Source organism: Martes martes, assembly GCF_963455335.1.
Source record: "Martes martes genome assembly, chromosome: 8".
Classification (NCBI taxonomy): domain Eukaryota; kingdom Metazoa; phylum Chordata; class Mammalia; order Carnivora; family Mustelidae; genus Martes; species Martes martes.
The window spans coordinates 99,292,804-99,313,261 of record NC_137895.1 but is presented as its reverse complement, the minus strand read 5'-3'; the positions used below and the strand labels follow the sequence as shown (position 1 = coordinate 99,313,261).

General features: G+C 39.5%; 1 protein-coding gene across 1 annotated transcript in view; it reads right to left on the bottom strand.

Annotated features, from left to right (window-relative positions):
- Positions 1 to 20,458, bottom strand: part of LOC308347143 (ankyrin repeat domain-containing protein 26-like) — a gene marked incomplete at both ends in the record, with an annotated part of 252,683 nt that overhangs the window by 188,606 nt on the left and 43,619 nt on the right. The window contains one exon of the mRNA XM_080810281.1: positions 4,030 to 4,213. Coding sequence (XP_080666407.1) covers positions 4,030 to 4,213 — 184 coding nt within the window. The remainder of the gene's footprint in view (positions 1 to 4,029; positions 4,214 to 20,458) is intronic.

Here is a 20,458-nt window from a genome sequence, read left to right as displayed (position 1 = left end):
TCATTTTTCTCATGCTTAGAAAGACCACAGAAAAACTCTAAGTTCCAACAGCAGTATTTCATGCTTGATAAAAATCATCTAACTCTAGGATATCTTCTACTATCCAAAATCATTAGTCATATTAAAATTCTGTAAGGAAAGTACAAGGGGTTTAGAATGTAGAAAATATTCCTATTTTGTAAACTGAATTCTCATAAATTCTGTAATATGAAGTCACTATTGAAAATTTTGGTGAGGCGCATGTAGAAATAGATTCTCTTTAAAAAGGAAGGATAATATGCTGGGGTGGGGGGAGGGAGAGGGGGGTGGGGTTATGGACATTGGGGAGGGTATGTGCTATGGTGAGTGCGGTGAAGTGTGTAAACCTGGCAATTCACAGACATGTACTCCTGGGGATAAAAATACATTATATGTTTATTTAAAAAATAATAATAAATTAAAAACAAAATAAATTAATTTTTTTAAAAAAGGAAGGATAATAGCATGCGTGCATGGTACCTTAAGAAGAAGATTCAACGCATTAGCAACATCTTGGTTTATAGCACAGGGATCAAATCAAATGTTTGTATAGAACATGGGACAAGTTGCTATATGAAATCTCTTGGTAATACTCAGATCAATTTGAGGGTCCAACATTTGAGCACTCATGCATTAGGAACCAAAACCAAAACCTAATGACTAGCAATTTTGTTGGTAATAAGAGTGCCAGTATAGCAGGTAACTTCCTTTTGCAACACAGCAGATTTTAAAAGTATTCCATTTTTCACAAAACTCGACCATTCTCCTACACCATACACAAAGATAAATTCTAAATGGATGAAAGACCTCAATGTGAGACAGGAATCCATCAAAATCCTAGAGCAGCACATAGGTAGTAACCTCTTCGACATCAGCCACAGCAACTTCTTTCAAAACATGTCTCCAAAGGCAAGGGAAACAAAAGTGAAAATGAACTTTTGGGATTTCCTCAAGATAAAAAGCTTCTGCACAGCAAAGGAAACAGTCAACAAAACAAAGAGACAACCCACAGAATGGGAGAAGATATTCGCAACTGACACTACAGATAAAAGGCTGGTATCCAAGATCTATAAAGTACTTTATATCCAAGAGGCTGGTATCCAAGATCTATAAAGTACTTCCCAAACTTCACACCCAAAAAACAAATAATCAAGTCAAAAAATGTGCAGAACAACAGACACATGAAAAAGTGCTCCACATCACTCAGCATCAGGGAAATACAGATCAAAACCACAATGAGATACCACCTCACACCAGTCAGAATGGCTAAAATTAACAAGTCAGGAAATGACAAATCCTGGCGAGGATGCGAAGAGAGGGGAACCCTCCTACACTGTTGGTGGGAATGCAAGCTGGTGCAACCACTCTGGAAAGCAGCATGGAGATTCCTCAAAAAAGTGGAAAAGAGAGCTACCTTATGACCCAGCGATCGCACTACGGGGTATTTACCCTAAAGATACATATGTAGTGATCCGAAGGGGCATGGGCACCTGAATGTTTATAGCAGCAATGTCCACAATAGCCAAACAATGGAAAGAACCTCGATGTCCATCAACAGATGAATGGATAAAAATGATGCGGGGTATATATATATATACATATACATATATATATATATACACACACACACACACACACACACATATATATATACACACATATACATATGTGTGTGTGTGTGTGTGTGTGTGTGTGTATATATATATATAATGGAATAGTATGCAGCCATCAAAAGAAATGAAATCTTGCCATTTGTGATGACATGGATAGAACTAGAGGGTATTATGCTGAGTGAAATAAGTCAATCAGAGAAAGACAACGATCATATGATCTCCCTGATATGAGGAAGTTGAGAGGCAACATGGGGGACTTGGGGGGTAGGAAAGAAATAAATGAAACAAGATGGGATCGGGAGGGAGACAAACCATAAGAGACTCTTAATCTCACAAAACAAAGTGATGGTTGCTGGGGGGAGAGGGGTAGGGAGAGAGTGGTTGGGTTATGGACATTGGGGAAGGTATATGCTATAATGAATACTATGAAGTGTGTAAACCTGGCGATTCACAGACCTGTACCCCTGGGGCTAATAATACATTATATGTTAATAAAAAATAAAAAATTATATTAAAAAATGAGCAGAAGACATGAACAGACACTTCTCCAAAGAAGACATACAAATGGCTAACGGACACGTGAAAAAATGTTCATCATCATTAGCCATCAGGGAAATTCAAATCAAAACTACATTGAGATACCAACTTATACCAGTTAGAATGGCCAAAATTAACAGGACAGGAAACAACAAGTGTTGGAGAGAATGTGAGAAGGGGGAAACCTGTTACACTGTTGGGAATGCAAGTTGGTGCAGTCGCTTTGGAAAATAGTGTGGAGGTTCCTCAAAAAGTTAAAAACAGGGCGCCTGGGTGGCTCAGTGGGTTGGTCCTCTGCCTTCGGCTCAGGTCATGATCTCAGGGTCCTGGGATCGAGTCTTGCATCGGGCTCCCTGCTCGGCAGGGAGCCTGCTTCCTCCTCTCTCTCTCTGCCTGCCTCTCTGCCTACTTGTGATCTCTCTCTGTCAAATAAATAAATAAAAATCTAAATATATATATATTATATATTACATATATATATAAAATCTAAATATGTATATATAATATATATTTTATATATATATATAAAAAGTTAAAACAGAGCTACCCTAACACCCAGCAATTGCATTACTGGGTATTTACCCCAAAGATACAGATGTAGTGAAAAGAAGGGCCATATGCATCCCAATGTTCATAGCAGCAATGTCTACAATAGCCAAACTGTGGAAGGAGCAGAGGTAACCTTCAACAGATGAATGGATAAAGAAGATACGGTCCATATATACAATGGAATATTCCTCAGCCATCAAAAAGGATGAATACCAACATCTGCATCAACGTGATGGAACTGAAGGAGATTATGCTGAGTGAAATAAATCAAGCAGAGAAAGACAATTATGACATGGTTTCACTTATTTGTGGAACATAAGGAATAGCATGGAGGAATTAGAAGGAAGGGAAAAATGAAGGGGGGAAAATAAGAGGGGGAGATGAACCATGAGAGACTATGGACTCTGGGAATCAAACTGAGGGTTTTAAAGGGGAATGGGGTGGGGGAGTTGAGTGAGCCCAATGATGGGTATTAAGTAGGGCATGTATTGCATGGAGCACTGGGTGTTATACACAAACAACGAATCACAGAACACTACATCAAAAACTAATGATGTACTGTATGGTGACTACCATAGCATAATTAAAAAAAAAAAAAGAAAAAGAAATGCTGGGGTAGAAAAATAAATAAGTAAATAAAAGTATTCTAAAATTTGCATAAAACATGACATCAAACCAAAAACTTTAAATATACTTTGTTAAACAATCAGTACCTTGTAGACCTAAACTCATTTTTTCAAACAGTCGCGTACTACATTGTTTTACAGGGGTGAAAGTTTACTTCCCTATTGACAGATACTTAGACTATCTCCAACTTTTTATATGAAAATAATGCTATAATAAATATCCTTAACATATGTCATATTTTATATATATATATAAATGTATAATAAATGTCCTTAGAATGTGTGTGTGTGTGTGTGTGTGTGTTTACACAAGTCATGTTTTCCTATAGGATCTAGTCCTAGCAATGAAGTTCTTGGGATAAGAGGTCAGAATATTTAAAATTTTTGAAACACACTGCTAAATCACCCTTCGGAAGGGCTTTACCAATTTTATTTAACAACAGTGTATAAGAATGCCCTTTTCTTCACATTTGCTAACTTTGGTTGTTAATTTTTTAATAAAATATTTATCACTATGATTGCAAAAAATGATATCTCATTATTTAAATTTTTCTGATTAGCACCCAAGATGAAATAGCCTTACTAAAAAACATAAAATTTGTTAATCATGAATGTTAGCTCCAACTAGAATTTGTTTTATAGGAAAATAATAATTACCTACTATTTAAGCATTGCTATAGGCTTACCCATCAGATTCTTCATTTTCCATAATAGGACATAGGTTGTTATCAGTTTTTCCACTCCCTCTTTGATGCATTAGTCCAGCAGCAGCAGAAGCATATACACTTTCTAATACTGCCATTTCATCATTTTGGTGCTTCTCCGTTTCTTCAATCTTTAATGGAAGTTTGATAAGAAGGATAATCGTTACTAATTTATTCATTAAAATGAACTTTTTTCATTAATTATACATGTTTTAAAGATTTTATTTATTTATTCATCAGAGAGAGAGAGCGCACAAGCAGGAGGAGGTGCCAGCAATGGGAGAAGCAGGCTCCCTCCTGAGCAGGGAGCCCAATGCAGGACCCCATCCCAGGACCCTGGGATCATGACCCAAGCCAAAGGCAGGCTCTTAACCAACTGAGCCACCCAGGCATCCCAGAACTTTTTTCATTAATTATATCATTTGACTCTTAGTTTGTCCTAATTTTAATTGATAAAAATATTTTGTGCTTATCATTACAAGTAACTGCAATTTTTATAAATTCTGCTTCATTTCTGTGTCAATAAAAAGAGAGGAATTGGGACACGTGGATACCTTGTTGGCTAAGTATCTGCCTTGGGCTCAGGTCATGATCCCAGAGTCCTGGGACAGAGTTCAGGCCTGCTTCTTCTGCCAGGACTTCCCCCTGCTTGTGTGCACACACTGTCTCTCTCTCTCTCTCTCTCTCTCTCTCTCACTCTCTCTCTGACAAGTAAATAAAATCTTTAAAATAACTAGTTTGGTTTATACTTTTGCCATTTGCATGTCAAACTCCTGGTCTTCTTTCCCTTCAAACGTAACCCCTGGGTTCCTTACTTTTTTATTTTCTATGTCACTATCAAAACTCTCATTTTTGTTAAAAATATGCTCAAAGTCTGATTTGTTATCATTTTCAGAGGCTGATTTATTTTCACTTAAGGAAAGATCAGAAGATGACTGGCAACTATGATCTGAGGATGAATGAGAAAGAACGACATTTTCAAGTCTAGACTCTTTCTGTTCAAAGATGCAAATGCATCTTTTTTTCTCACAATCAAGTCTATCATTTGTCAAATTAGAAGGTATTTCCATTAAGTTTGCTCCTTCTTTAAAGTGACCATGTAGTGAATCTTCCTTAGGATAAGCAGTAATTTTTTTTTTCCCACAAATTTCACCAAACTTCTGCTTTAACTCTCTGGTGATGAGTTTTAACTTATTTTTCCACTCTAATTTGTCTTGTTTGGTCCACATGTCCTCACACTTTTGAACAGAGGGATGTTCTGAATATAAAAATCTATCATCCTCTCTATCACATTCCTTATTCATTCCTGGTTCTTGAGCCATTTTTGACAGATATGAAAGTTAAATTGCTGTGTTTCATTTTCAGATGTCCTTTCTGTTGGCATACATGTTTGTAAAATAACTTTATCCTTAAGTAATCAAGTATGGACAAAGAAAAAATTAGAAAATAATTAAAATTTAACTGTTAAATGTCTTAATCTATGTTAAGCTGCTCCCAAGTCACTGGATTGTAACTAAGAAGCGAAAATAACTTGCCCTAGCCTGAGACAGAAGAAAAACACAAATCCATAAACTTAACTTTGTCAGTTTTTTTAAACTAAACAATTCATTACATGTCACATCTACCAAAAAATGAATTAGATGATTTTCAATGTTATAAACCTAAAACCATTTTATCTTACCATACCTTAAACAGTGACCCCAATAGTGCATTTGAGAATTTTTTTAAAGATTAATAACTAGAGAATAGGCAAACTTATTATTAGGAGCCAAAATCAATAAACATCAATCAGAAAGAAAAATAAATTCCTAAATTTTAATTCAAATTATATACTATGATAGTGTTATACATCACTATAAATTATCTGCCTGTATCCAGCTATTGTAACGTCCACTGAGAGTGGATAAGAAAAATGTTAATAATATTTACAGATTCCCTATATGGAAATGAAATAACTGAAAACGTTCCTGTTTATTACCCAAATACAAAGGTCCCATCCTGGAAGGTTTGATTCTACAATAGGCAATTGTGTTCATTTTATGATCCTACTCTCTGAAGTCAACTACACAGAGATCACAAGGCAAAATAAATCTTTAATCTTGGCATTAGTGACTGACAATACAGAACTGCACATTTTGAACCACTGAGAACTCCACATTAAGAACCACTAAGAACCACTCCTTCTACATGAATCTAAGTCAGTAGTCATAATTGTTATACTGCTCTTAATTTCAACTGCTTAAACATATGGTTCAGTATTTGATGTCACCTTTTTAGCATGTAAAAACTTACAAAAATGGAAGAAGCAAACAATATTCAGGATTTTTTTGGTCCAATTCCAAGGATGAAGTTTAACTACAAGCTACTATAAATTCTAACAATATTTTAAATATGGTAACTTGTAAAATTTTACAAAAACTAAATACTAAATTATAATCGATCAACTTCAATACATTTTGTTCAGAAGATAATTTCATTTGAGCTATGTTACATTCTTAAAGCAGGGAAAACAATATAAAATTGGAAATTTAAATTTAAATTTGTATATACCTGCAGGTGTTTATTTTCACTTTCATTAAGACTTTCTTCCTCTTTTTCTGTTGTCATTTCTAAGTCTAGTTCTGCTGAAAAATCTATATATTTTATTAAAATGGACAAATTAGACTGGTTAGATAAAAGCTATAACCTTCATAAAAATAGAAAACAACATCTTATCAATTAAGAGTTTAAATTAAACTTAATCTTTAACTGGATATTTACTTTAAGAAATACTTTTCATTATCAAAAACTTCAACAAACCATTTGGGAAATACTAAATGTCACTAGGTTAAAGGCATACAAACATCTCAAAGAATCATTCACAAATTCACCCATCTAACACCAATGAACAAAACAATCAGAAACAAATTTTTAAAATGCAGCAGAAAGATATAAAATCACAACAGACTATTCTTTACCTTGTTACAGTACCTCTTAAACATCACCCTAAGCTTCAACTACATTATTCATGGTTTCCAAAATTACTAGTATTTTTTATGCCTTTATCAGTGTACAACCTTCCTATGGGTGTATTTCCCTGATGAATGTAAACATTCCTAAAATGTTTTCCTCTACTTCTTGACAAATTTCTTCACATCTTCTAGGACACAGACTGCTACACAAAGTCATCCTTGATTAAGGCTACCCTTCCCTAGATAAATAGATCTCTTTCTTTGGGGCTACGTTAGTACCATACAGATTTTTCTAGTGCATCTTCACCACCTGAACTGTAAGTTACTTCTTTATGTATACATATTCCTTTTGTTACTAGACTGTATGGGACAATCTCTCTCTTTCTCTTTTTTTAAGAGAGAGATGGGGGGAAGGAGAAGAGGGAGAGAGAATTTTGACCAGGCTCCACGCCCAGCACTGAACCCCACTTGGGGCTTGACCTGAGCCAAAATCAAGAGTTGGACACTCAACCGACTGAGCCCCCCAGGGGCCCCTGTATGGGACAATCTCTTAAATCATCTCTGTGTAAACAGTCTTTATTCTACTCAGTAATTATTTACTGAGTTCCCAGTAAGTGCTAAGCACCCAGGTTTAAAGCAGCATGTAGATAAAAGGTGTCAGGAATGGTTTTTGTAGAGATAATGCCTGAACTGAGACAGCAACACTGAGGTCAGCCAGAGTCAAAGGGGTTAGAGGGCAGAAAATGGGGGGAGTATACAAGCCCGCAGTAAGACAAGGGAGAGAAACACACAACAGGGTAAATATCTGTCTAAAATACAGGAATCAAAGAGGAAGACATCAAAAGCAGTTCAGATGCCAGAGAAAAGGGCAGACAGTAGAAAGGGTTAGAGAGCTTAGCAGAACTCAAAATTATGAAAGCCTTATATGTAATTTTAAGATACCTGGACACAAACATATTTTCAACAATGGTTCACAGTCATATTTGCATTTGAGACACATCACTCTAAATGCTGTGGAGAGGGATGAATCTGAGGGGCATTGTAATAAAAGATGGGAGATGAATGAGAAGGCACTGATGCAAAATAAAGATGAAGCACACCTGAACCGACAGAATGGTTCTAGAAATATTGAGGATATAAAATTATCAGGGCCAGTACAGAATAAATCTATATTAAATGAGTAAACACACAATCTTGGGTCCCTAGCAACCAATTTTGCTCGTTACTTTATAAAAGGCATCAAGTGGGAATTATTCTACATGAACTGTTTTAAGTTGAATGTATTTATTTTATAATTTTTCTGTTCCATATCTTCCTATGTTACAGAAGCCTGTGGGTGCTTTGTTTTAAAAGTCCTGCTTCTTGGATCTACCAAGCTCATGAGGAAGTAACAGGAACAAGTCACATGTATAGGTAAGTAACTTTGAATTTATTGTCTGCGTTCACTACTCTAGGAGATAATTGAAAATCTTTTGAAACTATAGTGTTAATTCTACAAGTAAAGAAAGAACATAAAACTACAGGGGTGAAAAAAATACCGTACAATTTATTAGTACCGACCTGATCATATGACTGATGAAAGGCCCTTAGTTAACTGGTACATTAAGTAGAGCACACATTAGATATGGTTAATCAGTAGACTGAGTATATCAGGAGAATGTTATTTTTAAATGGTGTAGTACTCCTTAAAACCAATATTCCACCTATTCATCAAAATTAATGAAGGGGGGCGCCTGGGTGGCTCAGTCAGTTAAGCGGCTGCTTTCAGCTCAGGTCATGACTGGATCCTGGGATGGAGTCCTCCATCGGGCTCCCAGGTCAGTGGGGAGTCTGCTTCTCCCTCTGCCCCTCCTCCCACTTTTTCTCTCAATCTCTCTCAAATAAATAAAATCTTCAAATAATAATAATAATAATAATAATAAGGGGCACATGGGTGGCTCAGTGAAGTAAGCATCTGGCTGTTGATTTCATCTCAGGTCATGATAATAATAACAATAATAAGGGGCATAATAATAATAATAATAATAATAATAAGGGGCATCTGGGTGGCTCAGTGAAGTAAGTGTCTGGCTGTTGATTTCATCTCAGGTCATGATCTCAGGGTCGTGAGATCCAGCCCCACATCAGACCCCGTGCTAAGCGTGAAGCCTGCTGCTTGGGGTTCTCTCCTTCCCTCTCCTTCTGCCTTACCTCCCTCCCTCCCCACTTTCTTGCTCTCTAAAAAAATAAAATAAAAATAATAACACAAGAACATAGACTATGCATACATAGTTGAGAAGATGATACTATATAGTAAATTCTCAAAGATTCCCATTAATGCTGGGAAAGCCAACTCTAAAATAAAGTCATAGAGAATATAGGAAATATTTTAATATTTGGTTTGGGAAGCTGCTTTTTCTAGTTACATTGAATATAATTGGACCAATACTTGTGAATTTAAAGCTATAAAAATAAAGTTAAGAAAGTTTGTTTTCAATAAGTAATCTTTAGACCTCTACCTAGTATCCCCAGCTGGGCACAAACTTCTAAATATAATACTGCCACCCACTCTCAAGTGAATGCTAAAAACAGCCTAAAAGAAATTACTTTCTCCTAATTCTTTTTTAAAAAAGATTCTAGGGGGGATATGGACATTGGGGAGGGTATGTGCTATGATGACTGCTGTGAAATGTGTAAACCTAGCGATTCACAGACCAGTACCTCCTGGGGATAAAAATATATTATATGTTTATTAAAATTTTTTTAAAAATTCTATTTATTAAAATAAAAAAAATATGTATTTCAGAATTAGTGTCACACTTACTGATAATAAAAATTTTAACATTTAGGGAACCAATCCTGTAATTCTATAGTTTCCAAAAGTAGTTTGATTTGGTAGATCATGTCAGTCTTTCCAGGGTTTTTGGAAACAGCTCTCGTATCAAAAAATTACCTATCTTAAAAAAAAAGAAAGCCATAGCTTCCGTATCTCACTTGAGTAATGAAGACCGACGTAACCTGTATCTTTGATGTCCAAAAGACCTGAGGAAGATGAATATGTGGTTCTAGTGCAAATACCCTCGAGCCATCTAAAGTGAATTCTCTGGAGTTTCCTTCTCAACTCCAAGACTTCTCAGCTAACGTGCCTTTCCCTTTTCCCTTGTTCCCTTCGCTATGCCCCTTCAAAAAGTAATTTCTGGGAGCACCCGGACGGAACGGCGGATTGAGCACCTGGCTCTTGATTTCGACTCAGGTCACGAGGACAGAGTCTTCAGACTGAACCCTGCATGGAGGCTCCAGGCGCAGAAGTGAGCCTGTTTGAGGAACCTCTCCCTCTGCCTTTGCCCCTCCCCCTGATCATTCTCTGTCTCTCTCAATCTTGCTCCCTGAAACAAATAAAGAAAAAAAAATCCTAAAAAAAGACCTATTTGTGGATCTATAGTCTTGATTGTTTTGCGTTTACACTCTTTTTATTAGGGATTATCTCCACCACTTCTTTCCTTTTTAGTTAGCACTAGTATCTTACATCTATAACCTCTCTTTCTGCATCTCCTTTCTCCCGTCTAGCCGAAAACATGCTTACAAACAAAAAGAAAATAATGTTTTCCTTGATCCTGTGGTGTCTTGAAGTATCCAGTGGCCTTTCCAGGTGTCTCTACGTGGAAGTCTCCACCCTTGCAATGGAGCACATGACCAACGGACCATTGACATTTGCATCACCTGACAGGTCAGAATGCAGGATCCCAGACCTGCTGCTCACAATGTTCATTATTTTTGAAAGATTGTATTTATCTCTTTGACAGAGAGAGATCACAAGTAGGCAGAGCGACAGGCAGAGAGAGAGGGGGAAGCAGGCTCCCTGCGGAGCAGAGAGCCGGATGCGGGGCTCAATCCCAGGATCCTGAGGTCATGGCCCGAGCCCAAGGCAGAGGCTTAACCCACTGAGCCACCCACGCGCCCCTCACAATGTGCATTTCTTTTTTTTAAAGATTTCTTTCTTTCTTTCTTTCTTTCTTTCTCTCTTTCTTTCTTTCTTTCTTTCTTTCTTTGACAGAGAGATCACAAGTAGGCAGAGAGGAAGGCAGAGAGAGGGGGGGGGAAGCAGGCTCCCCGCAGAGCAGAGAGCCTGATGTGGGGCTCGATCCCAGGACCCTGGGATCACGACCTGAGCCGAAGGCAGAGGCTTCAACCCACTGAGCCACCCAGGCGCCCCCACAATGTGCATTTTTAACAAGGTCTCCGATGATTCAGTAAAATTGGAGAAATTCTGGTCCATACTGAGTCTGCTGCCACATTCCTTCACCTTAACTTCACCTTCTAGAAGCAAGCTTCACGTTCGTCACTATCAATTCTTCAAAACTGGAAAAGTCTTAAAAGTCACAAACTTTCTAATAGACTTTTTATCACGGCTAAGGCTTCCTCAATCCCCCCCAAACTGACCCTGCTCTCTTCTCCTTCCAATACTCTTACTTGGCACTCAATGATACTATTTATGAAGTACCACCATTTTACATGCCATCCAGCCACACATTCTTATAGCTGACTAGAACATAGCTTTGCATCATCAACCACGTCAGTCCTTAATGTCTTCCCAGCAGCGAGGAAAGCAGTAACAGGGGGGAAATTTTGGTATCCGACTCCTACAGGTTTTGGTACCGGAAGCGCCCCTGATACCCTTCCGGCATTTCAAACAGTCTGCTCTTCCTTTTTAAAGAATTGAGCTAAAGCTTACATGTTTCAGAAGCTCTTGTTCTTAGGCTTGTAAATATCTTCTGTTCAAATATTGTTCAGCAATAACATCTACCTTATTTATGTCAGAACCTTCACTGAAGCTTGCCCCCAAAATTAAATAACTAACTAACTAACTAAATAAATAAATAAATAAAAAGACTTCAGAATAAGAAGACTGTGAGCATTTCAAATATTTTAGTGGACTTCTTTACACCGTTCAGTTTATATTGTAAAATTTACCTGATTGGGATGCTTGAATTTCCTCCATGTCTCTGGGTTGATTCGAAATAAAACCTTTCCCCTCCACAGCAGGCTGAATGGGTATTGAAACAATATGATTAAGACATGCAATCTGTAGTTAAAGCCTCAAAATAAAAATGTAAGTTTTACCTTCCGGTGAGAGTATTTTCCTGGAGAATCTAAAAAGCAAAAGGGTCATCTAGTTAGCTCCATGTACATAGAGAAGCCCACAAACACTCATGCACTTAGTACTAAGCTGAATCCTCATGCCTGGCTCAGATTACAAGTGGGTTTGGGGGTTGTTTCTGCAGACAGGAAGGTGGGTTGGCCAGAAGAGCAATTTCTAACGAGAGGAACAAATCGTGACCCTGAGTGGACATACGTGAAAGCCCATGGTAGAATGCTACACCACATCCTTGAGGCAGCACAGCAGAATCATTTATACCATTGGACTCTAAGTATGTATGACCTTCTTCAATTTGTCCTGTCCTGTAGGAGTACACAGTGCTGATGATAGGCCAACTGAATGCATAACTGAGTTTTCATCAAACAAAACCGTATGAACTGATCAGCTTGGATATACACTTGTGGGATCACAGTTACTGAAAGTACTCATTTTTGTCCATATCCTTGTGGGCTACCGGTATGCCTACATTTCCTGTATCCACTAGTTTAGCCACCTTAAAGTTTCTTCATTCACTTATACAAGAAGGTGTATAAAACACATCTAGGAAATAATGTACAATAGCTTCAAATATGGAAATATGACTATGTATATGGAACAAAATCTATTGAATGGCCACAGAAATCCTAGGTACTGAAAATCTTTGGTCACTGTCATACTTATTGATAAAAACAATTTTAGCATTCAGGGAACCAACCCAATAATTTCTTTTGATTCTAAACGTAGTTTGAATTGGTAGATCATGTCAGTCTTTCAAGGGTTTTTGGAAACAGCTCTCGTATCAAAAAATTACCTATCTTAAAAAAAAAGAAAGCCATAGCTTCCGTATCTCACTTGAGTAATGAAGACCGACGTAACCTGTATCTTTGATGTCCAAAAGACCTGAGGAGGATGAATATGTGGTTCTAGTGCAAATACCCTCGAGCCATCTAAAGTGAATTCTCTGGAGTTTCCTTCTCAACTCCAAGACTTCTCAGCTAACGTGCCTTTCCCTTTTCCCTTGTTCCCTTCGCTATGCCCCTTCAAAAAGTAATTTCTGGGAGCACCCGGACGGAACGGCGGATTGAGCACCTGGCTCTTGATTTCGACTCAGGTCACGAGGACAGAGTCTTCAGACTGAACCCTGCATGGAGGCTCCAGGCGCAGAAGTGAGCCTGTTTGAGGAACCTCTCCCTCTGCCTTTGCCCCTCCCCCTGATCATTCTCTGTCTCTCTCAATCTTGCTCCCTGAAACAAATAAAGAAAAAAAAATCCTAAAAAAAGACCTATTTGTGGATCTATAGTCTTGATTGTTTTGCGTTTACACTCTTTTTATTAGGGATTATCTCCACCACTTCTTTCCTTTTTAGTTAGCACTAGTATCTTACATCTATAACCTCTCTTTCTGCATCTCCTTTCTCCCGTCTAGCCGAAAACATGCTTACAAACAAAAAGAAAATAACGTTTTCCTTGATCCTGTGGTGTCTTGAAGTATCCAGTGGCCTTTCCAGGTGTCTCTACGTGGAAGTCTCCACCCTTGCAATGGAGCACATGACCAACGGACCATTGACATTTGCATCACCTGACAGGTCAGAATGCAGGATCCCAGACCTGCTGCTCACAATGTTCATTATTTTTGAAAGATTGTATTTATCTCTTTGACAGAGAGAGATCACAAGTAGGCAGAGCGGCAGGCAGAGAGAGAGGGGGAAGCAGGCTCCCTGCGGAGCAGAGAGCCGGATGCGGGGCTCAATCCCAGGATCCTGAGGTCATGGCCCGAGCCCAAGGCAGAGGCTTAACCCACTGAGCCACCCACGCGCCCCTCACAATGTGCATTTCTTTTTTTTAAAGATTTCTTTCTTTCTTTCTCTCTTTCTTTCTTTCTTTCTTTCTTTCTTTGACAGAGAGATCACAAGTAGGCAGAGAGGAAGGCAGAGAGAGGGGGGGGGAAGCAGGCTCCCCGCAGAGCAGAGAGCCTGATGTGGGGCTCGATCCCAGGACCCTGGGATCACGACCTGAGCCGAAGGCAGAGGCTTCAACCCACTGAGCCACCCAGGCGCCCCCACAATGTGCATTTTTAACAAGGTCTCCGATGATTCAGTAAAATTGGAGAAATTCTGGTCCATACTGAGTCTGCTGCCACATTCCTTCACCTTAACTTCACCTTCTAGAAGCAAGCTTCACGTTCGTCACTATCAATTCTTCAAAACTGGAAAAGTCTTAAAAGTCACAAACTTTCTAATAGACTTTTTATCACGGCTAAGGCTTCCTCAATCCCCCCCAAACTGACCCTGCTCTCTTCTCCTTCCAATACTCTTACTTGGCACTCAATGATACTATTTATGAAGTACCACCATTTTACATGCCATCCAGCCACACATTCTTATAGCTGACTAGAACATAGCTTTGCATCATCAACCACGTCAGTCCTTAATGTCTTCCCAGCAGCGAGGAAAGCAGTAACAGGGGGGAAATTTTGGTATCCGACTCCTACAGGTTTTGGTACCGGAAGCGCCCCTGATACCCTTCCGGCATTTCAAACAGTCTGCTCTTCCTTTTTAAAGAATTGAGCTAAAGCTTACATGTTTCAGAAGCTCTTGTTCTTAGGCTTGTAAATATCTTCTGTTCAAATATTGTTCAGCAATAACATCTACCTTATTTATGTCAGAACCTTCACTGAAGCTTGCCCCCAAAATTAAATAACTAACTAACTAAATAAATAAATAAATAAAAAGACTTCAGAATAAGACGACTGTGAGCATTTCAAATATTTTAGTGGACTTCTTTACACCGTTCAGTTTATATTGTAAAATTTACCTGATTGGGATGCTTGAATTTCCTCCATGTCTCTGGGTTGATTCGAAATAAAACCTTTCCCCTCCACAGCAGGCTGAATGGGTATTGAAACAATATGATTAAGACATGCAATCTGTAGTTAAAGCCTCAAAATAAAAATGTAAGTTTTACCTTCCGGTGAGAGTATTTTCCTGGAGAATCTAAAAAGCAAAAGGGTCATCTAGTTAGCTCCATGTACATAGAGAAGCCCACAAACACTCATGCACTTAGTACTAAGCTGAATCCTCATGCCTGGCTCAGATTACAAGTGGGTTTGGGGGTTGTTTCTGCAGACAGGAAGGTGGGTTGGCCAGAAGAGCAATTTCTAACGAGAGGAACAAATCGTGACCCTGAGTGGACATACGTGAAAGCCCATGGTAGAATGCTACACCACATCCTTGAGGCAGCACAGCAGAATCATTTATACCATTGGACTCTAAGTATGTATGACCTTCTTCAATTTGTCCTGTCCTGTAGGAGTACACAGTGCTGATGATAGGCCAACTGAATGCATAACTGAGTTTTCATCAAACAAAACCGTATGAACTGATCAGCTTGGATATACACTTGTGGGATCACAGTTACTGAAAGTACTCATTTTTGTCCATATCCTTGTGGGCTACCGGTATGCCTACATTTCCTGTATCCACTAGTTTAGCCACCTTAAAGTTTCTTCATTCACTTATACAAGAAGGTGTATAAAACACATCTAGGAAATAATGTACAATAGCTTCAAATATGGAAATATGACTATGTATATGGAACAAAATCTATTGAATGGCCACAGAAATCCTAGGTACTGAAAATCTTTGGTCACTGTCATACTTATTGATAAAAACAATTTTAGCATTCAGGGAACCAACCCAATAATTTCTTTTGATTCTAAACGTAGTTTGAATTGGTAGATCATGTCAGTCTTTCAAGGGTTTTTGGAAACAGCTCTCGTATCAAAAAATTACCTATCTTAAAAAAAAAGAAAGCCATAGCTTCCGTATCTCACTTGAGTAATGAAGACCGACGTAACCTGTATCTTTGATGTCCAAAAGACCTGAGGAGGATGAATATGTGGTTCTAGTGCAAATACCCTCGAGCCATCTAAAGTGAATTCTCTGGAGTTTCCTTCTCAACTCCAAGACTTCTCAGCTAACGTGCCTTTCCCTTTTCCCTTGTTCCCTTCGCTATGCCCCTTCAAAAAGTAATTTCTGGGAGCACCCGGACGGAACGGCGGATTGAGCACCTGGCTCTTGATTTCGACTCAGGTCACGAGGACAGAGTCTTCAGACTGAACCCTGCATGGAGGCTCCAGGCGCAGAAGTGAGCCTGTTTGAGGAACCTCTCCCTCTGCCTTTGCCCCTCCCCCTGATCATTCTCTGTCTCTCTCAATCTTGCTCCCTGAAACAAATAAAGAAAAAAAAATCCTAAAAAAAGACCTATTTGTGGATCTATAGTCTTGATTGTTTTGCGTTTACACTCTTTTTATTAGGGATTATCTCCACCACTTCTTTCCTTTTTAGTTAGCACTAGTATCTTACATCTATAACCTCTCTTTCTGCATCTCCTTTCTCCCGTCTAGCCGAAAACATGCTTACAAACAAAAAGAAAATAACGTTTTCCTTGATCCTGTGGTGTCTTGAAGTATCCAGTGGCCTTTCCAGGTGTCTCTACGTGGAAGTCTCCACCCTTGCAATGGAGCACATGACCAACGGACCATTGACATTTGCATCACCTGACAGGTCAGAATGCAGGATCCCAGACCTGCTGCTCACAATGTTCATTATTTTTGAAAGATTGTATTTATCTCTTTGACAGAGAGAGATCACAAGTAGGCAGAGCGGCAGGCAGAGAGAGAGGGGGAAGCAGGCTCCCTGCGGAGCAGAGAGCCGGATGCGGGGCTCAATCCCAGGATCCTGAGGTCATGGCCCGAGCCCAAGGCAGAGGCTTAACCCACTGAGCCACCCACGCGCCCCTCACAATGTGCATTTCTTTTTTTTAAAGATTTCTTTCTTTCTTTCTTTCTTTCTTTCTTTCTTTCTTTCTTTGACAGAGAGATCACAAGTAGGCAGAGAGGAAGGCAGGGGGGGGGGGAAGCAGGCTCCCCGCAGAGCAGAGAGCCTGATGTGGGGCTCGATCCCAGGACCCTGGGATCACGACCTGAGCCGAAGGCAGAGGCTTCAACCCACTGAGCCACCCAGGCGCCCCCACAATGTGCATTTTTAACAAGGTCTCCGATGATTCAGTAAAATTGGAGAAATTCTGGTCCATACTGAGTCTGCTGCCACATTCCTTCACCTTAACTTCACCTTCTAGAAGCAAGCTTCACGTTCGTCACTATCAATTCTTCAAAACTGGAAAAGTCTTAAAAGTCACAAACTTTCTAATAGACTTTTTATCACGGCTAAGGCTTCCTCAATCCCCCCCAAACTGACCCTGCTCTCTTCTCCTTCCAATACTCTTACTTGGCACTCAATGATACTATTTATGAAGTACCACCATTTTACATGCCATCCAGCCACACATTCTTATAGCTGACTAGAACATAGCTTTGCATCATCAACCACGTCAGTCCTTAATGTCTTCCCAGCAGCGAGGAAAGCAGTAACAGGGGGGAAATTTTGGTATCCGACTCCTACAGGTTTTGGTACCGGAAGCGCCCCTGATACCCTTCCGGCATTTCAAACAGTCTGCTCTTCCTTTTTAAAGAATTGAGCTAAAGCTTACATGTTTCAGAAGCTCTTGTTCTTAGGCTTGTAAATATCTTCTGTTCAAATATTGTTCAGCAATAACATCTACCTTATTTATGTCAGAACCTTCACTGAAGCTTGCCCCCAAAATTAAATAACTAACTAACTAAATAAATAAATAAATAAATAAAAAGACTTCAGAATAAGAAGACTGTGAGCATTTCAAATATTTTAGTGGACTTCTTTACACCGTTCAGTTTATATTGTAAAATTTACCTGATTGGGATGCTTGAATTTCCTCCATGTCTCTGGGTTGATTCGAAATAAAACCTTTCCCCTCCACAGCAGGCTGAATGGGTATTGAAACAATATGATTAAGACATGCAATCTGTAGTTAAAGCCTCAAAATAAAAATGTAAGTTTTACCTTCCGGTGAGAGTATTTTCCTGGAGAATCTAAAAAGCAAAAGGGTCATCTAGTTAGCTCCATGTACATAGAGAAGCCCACAAACACTCATGCACTTAGTACTAAGCTGAATCCTCATGCCTGGCTCAGATTACAAGTGGGTTTGGGGGTTGTTTCTGCAGACAGGAAGGTGGGTTGGCCAGAAGAGCAATTTCTAACGAGAGGAACAAATCGTGACCCTGAGTGGACATACGTGAAAGCCCATGGTAGAATGCTACACCACATCCTTGAGGCAGCACAGCAGAATCATTTATACCATTGGACTCTAAGTATGTATGACCTTCTTCAATTTGTCCTGTCCTGTAGGAGTACACAGTGCTGATGATAGGCCAACTGAATGCATAACTGAGTTTTCATCAAACAAAACCGTATGAACTGATCAGCTTGGATATACACTTGTGGGATCACAGTTACTGAAAGTACTCATTTTTGTCCATATCCTTGTGGGCTACCGGTATGCCTACATTTCCTGTATCCACTAGTTTAGCCACCTTAAAGTTTCTTCATTCACTTATACAAGAAGGTGTATAAAACACATCTAGGAAATAATGTACAATAGCTTCAAATATGGAAATATGACTATGTATATGGAACAAAATCTATTGAATGGCCACAGAAATCCTAGGTACTGAAAATCTTTGGTCACTGTCATACTTATTGATAAAAACAATTTTAGCATTCAGGGAACCAACCCAATAATTTCTTTTGATTCTAAACGTAGTTTGAATTGGTAGATCATGTCAGTCTTTCAAGGGTTTTTGGAAACAGCTCTCGTATCAAAAAATTACCTATCTTAAAAAAAAAGAAAGCCATAGCTTCCGTATCTCACTTGAGTAATGAAGACCGACGTAACCTGTATCTTTGATGTCCAAAAGACCTGAGGAGGATGAATATGTGGTTCTAGTGCAAATACCCTCGAGCCATCTAAAGTGAATTCTCTGGAGTTTCCTTCTCAACTCCAAGACTTCTCAGCTAACGTGCCTTTCCCTTTTCCCTTGTTCCCTTCGCTATGCCCCTTCAAAAAGTAATTTCTGGGAGCACCCGGACGGAACGGCGGATTGAGCACCTGGCTCTTGATTTCGACTCAGGTCACGAGGACAGAGTCTTCAGACTGAACCCTGCATGGAGGCTCCAGGCGCAGAAGTGAGCCTGTTTGAGGAACCTCTCCCTCTGCCTTTGCCCCTCCCCCTGATCATTCTCTGTCTCTCTCAATCTTGCTCCCTGAAACAAATAAAGAAAAAAAAATCCTAAAAAAAGACCTATTTGTGGATCTATAGTCTTGATTGTTTTGCGTTTACACTCTTTTTATTAGGGATTATCTCCACCACTTCTTTCCTTTTTAGTTAGCACTAGTATCTTACATCTATAACCTCTCTTTCTGCATCTCCTTTCTCCCGTCTAGCCGAAAACATGCTTACAAACAAAAAGAAAATAACGTTTTCCTTGATCCTGTGGTGTCTTGAAGTATCCAGTGGCCTTTCCAGGTGTCTCTACGTGGAAGTCTCCACCCTTGCAATGGAGCACATGACCAACGGACCATTGACATTTGCATCACCTGACAGGTCAGAATGCAGGATCCCAGACCTGCTGCTCACAATGTTCATTATTTTTGAAAGATTGTATTTATCTCTTTGACAGAGAGAGATCACAAGTAGGCAGAGCGGCAGGCAGAGAGAGAGGGGGAAGCAGGCTCCCTGCGGAGCAGAGAGCCGGATGCGGGGCTCAATCCCAGGATCCTGAGGTCATGGCCCGAGCCCAAGGCAGAGGCTTAACCCACTGAGCCACCCACGCGCCCCTCACAATGTGCATTTCTTTTTTTTAAAGATTTCTTTCTTTCTTTCTTTCTTTCTTTGACAGAGAGATCACAAGTAGGCAGAGAGGAAGGCAGAGAGAGGGGGGGGGAAGCAGGCTCCCCGCAGAGCAGAGAGCCTGATGTGGGGCTCGATCCCAGGACCCTGGGATCACGACCTGAGCCGAAGGCAGAGGCTTTAACCCACTGAGCCACCCAGGCGCCCCCACAATGTGCATTTTTAACAAGGTCTCCGATGATTCAGTAAAATTGGAGAAATTCTGGTCCATACTGAGTCTGCTGCCACATTCCTTCACCTTAACTTCACCTTCTAGAAGCAAGCTTCACGTTCGTCACTATCAATTCTTCAAAACTGGAAAAGTCTTAAAAGTCACAAACTTTCTAATAGACTTTTTATCACGGCTAAGGCTTCCTCAATCCCCCCCAAACTGACCCTGCTCTCTTCTCCTTCCAATACTCTTACTTGGCACTCAATGATACTATTTATGAAGTACCACCATTTTACATGCCATCCAGCCACACATTCTTATAGCTGACTAGAACATAGCTTTGCATCA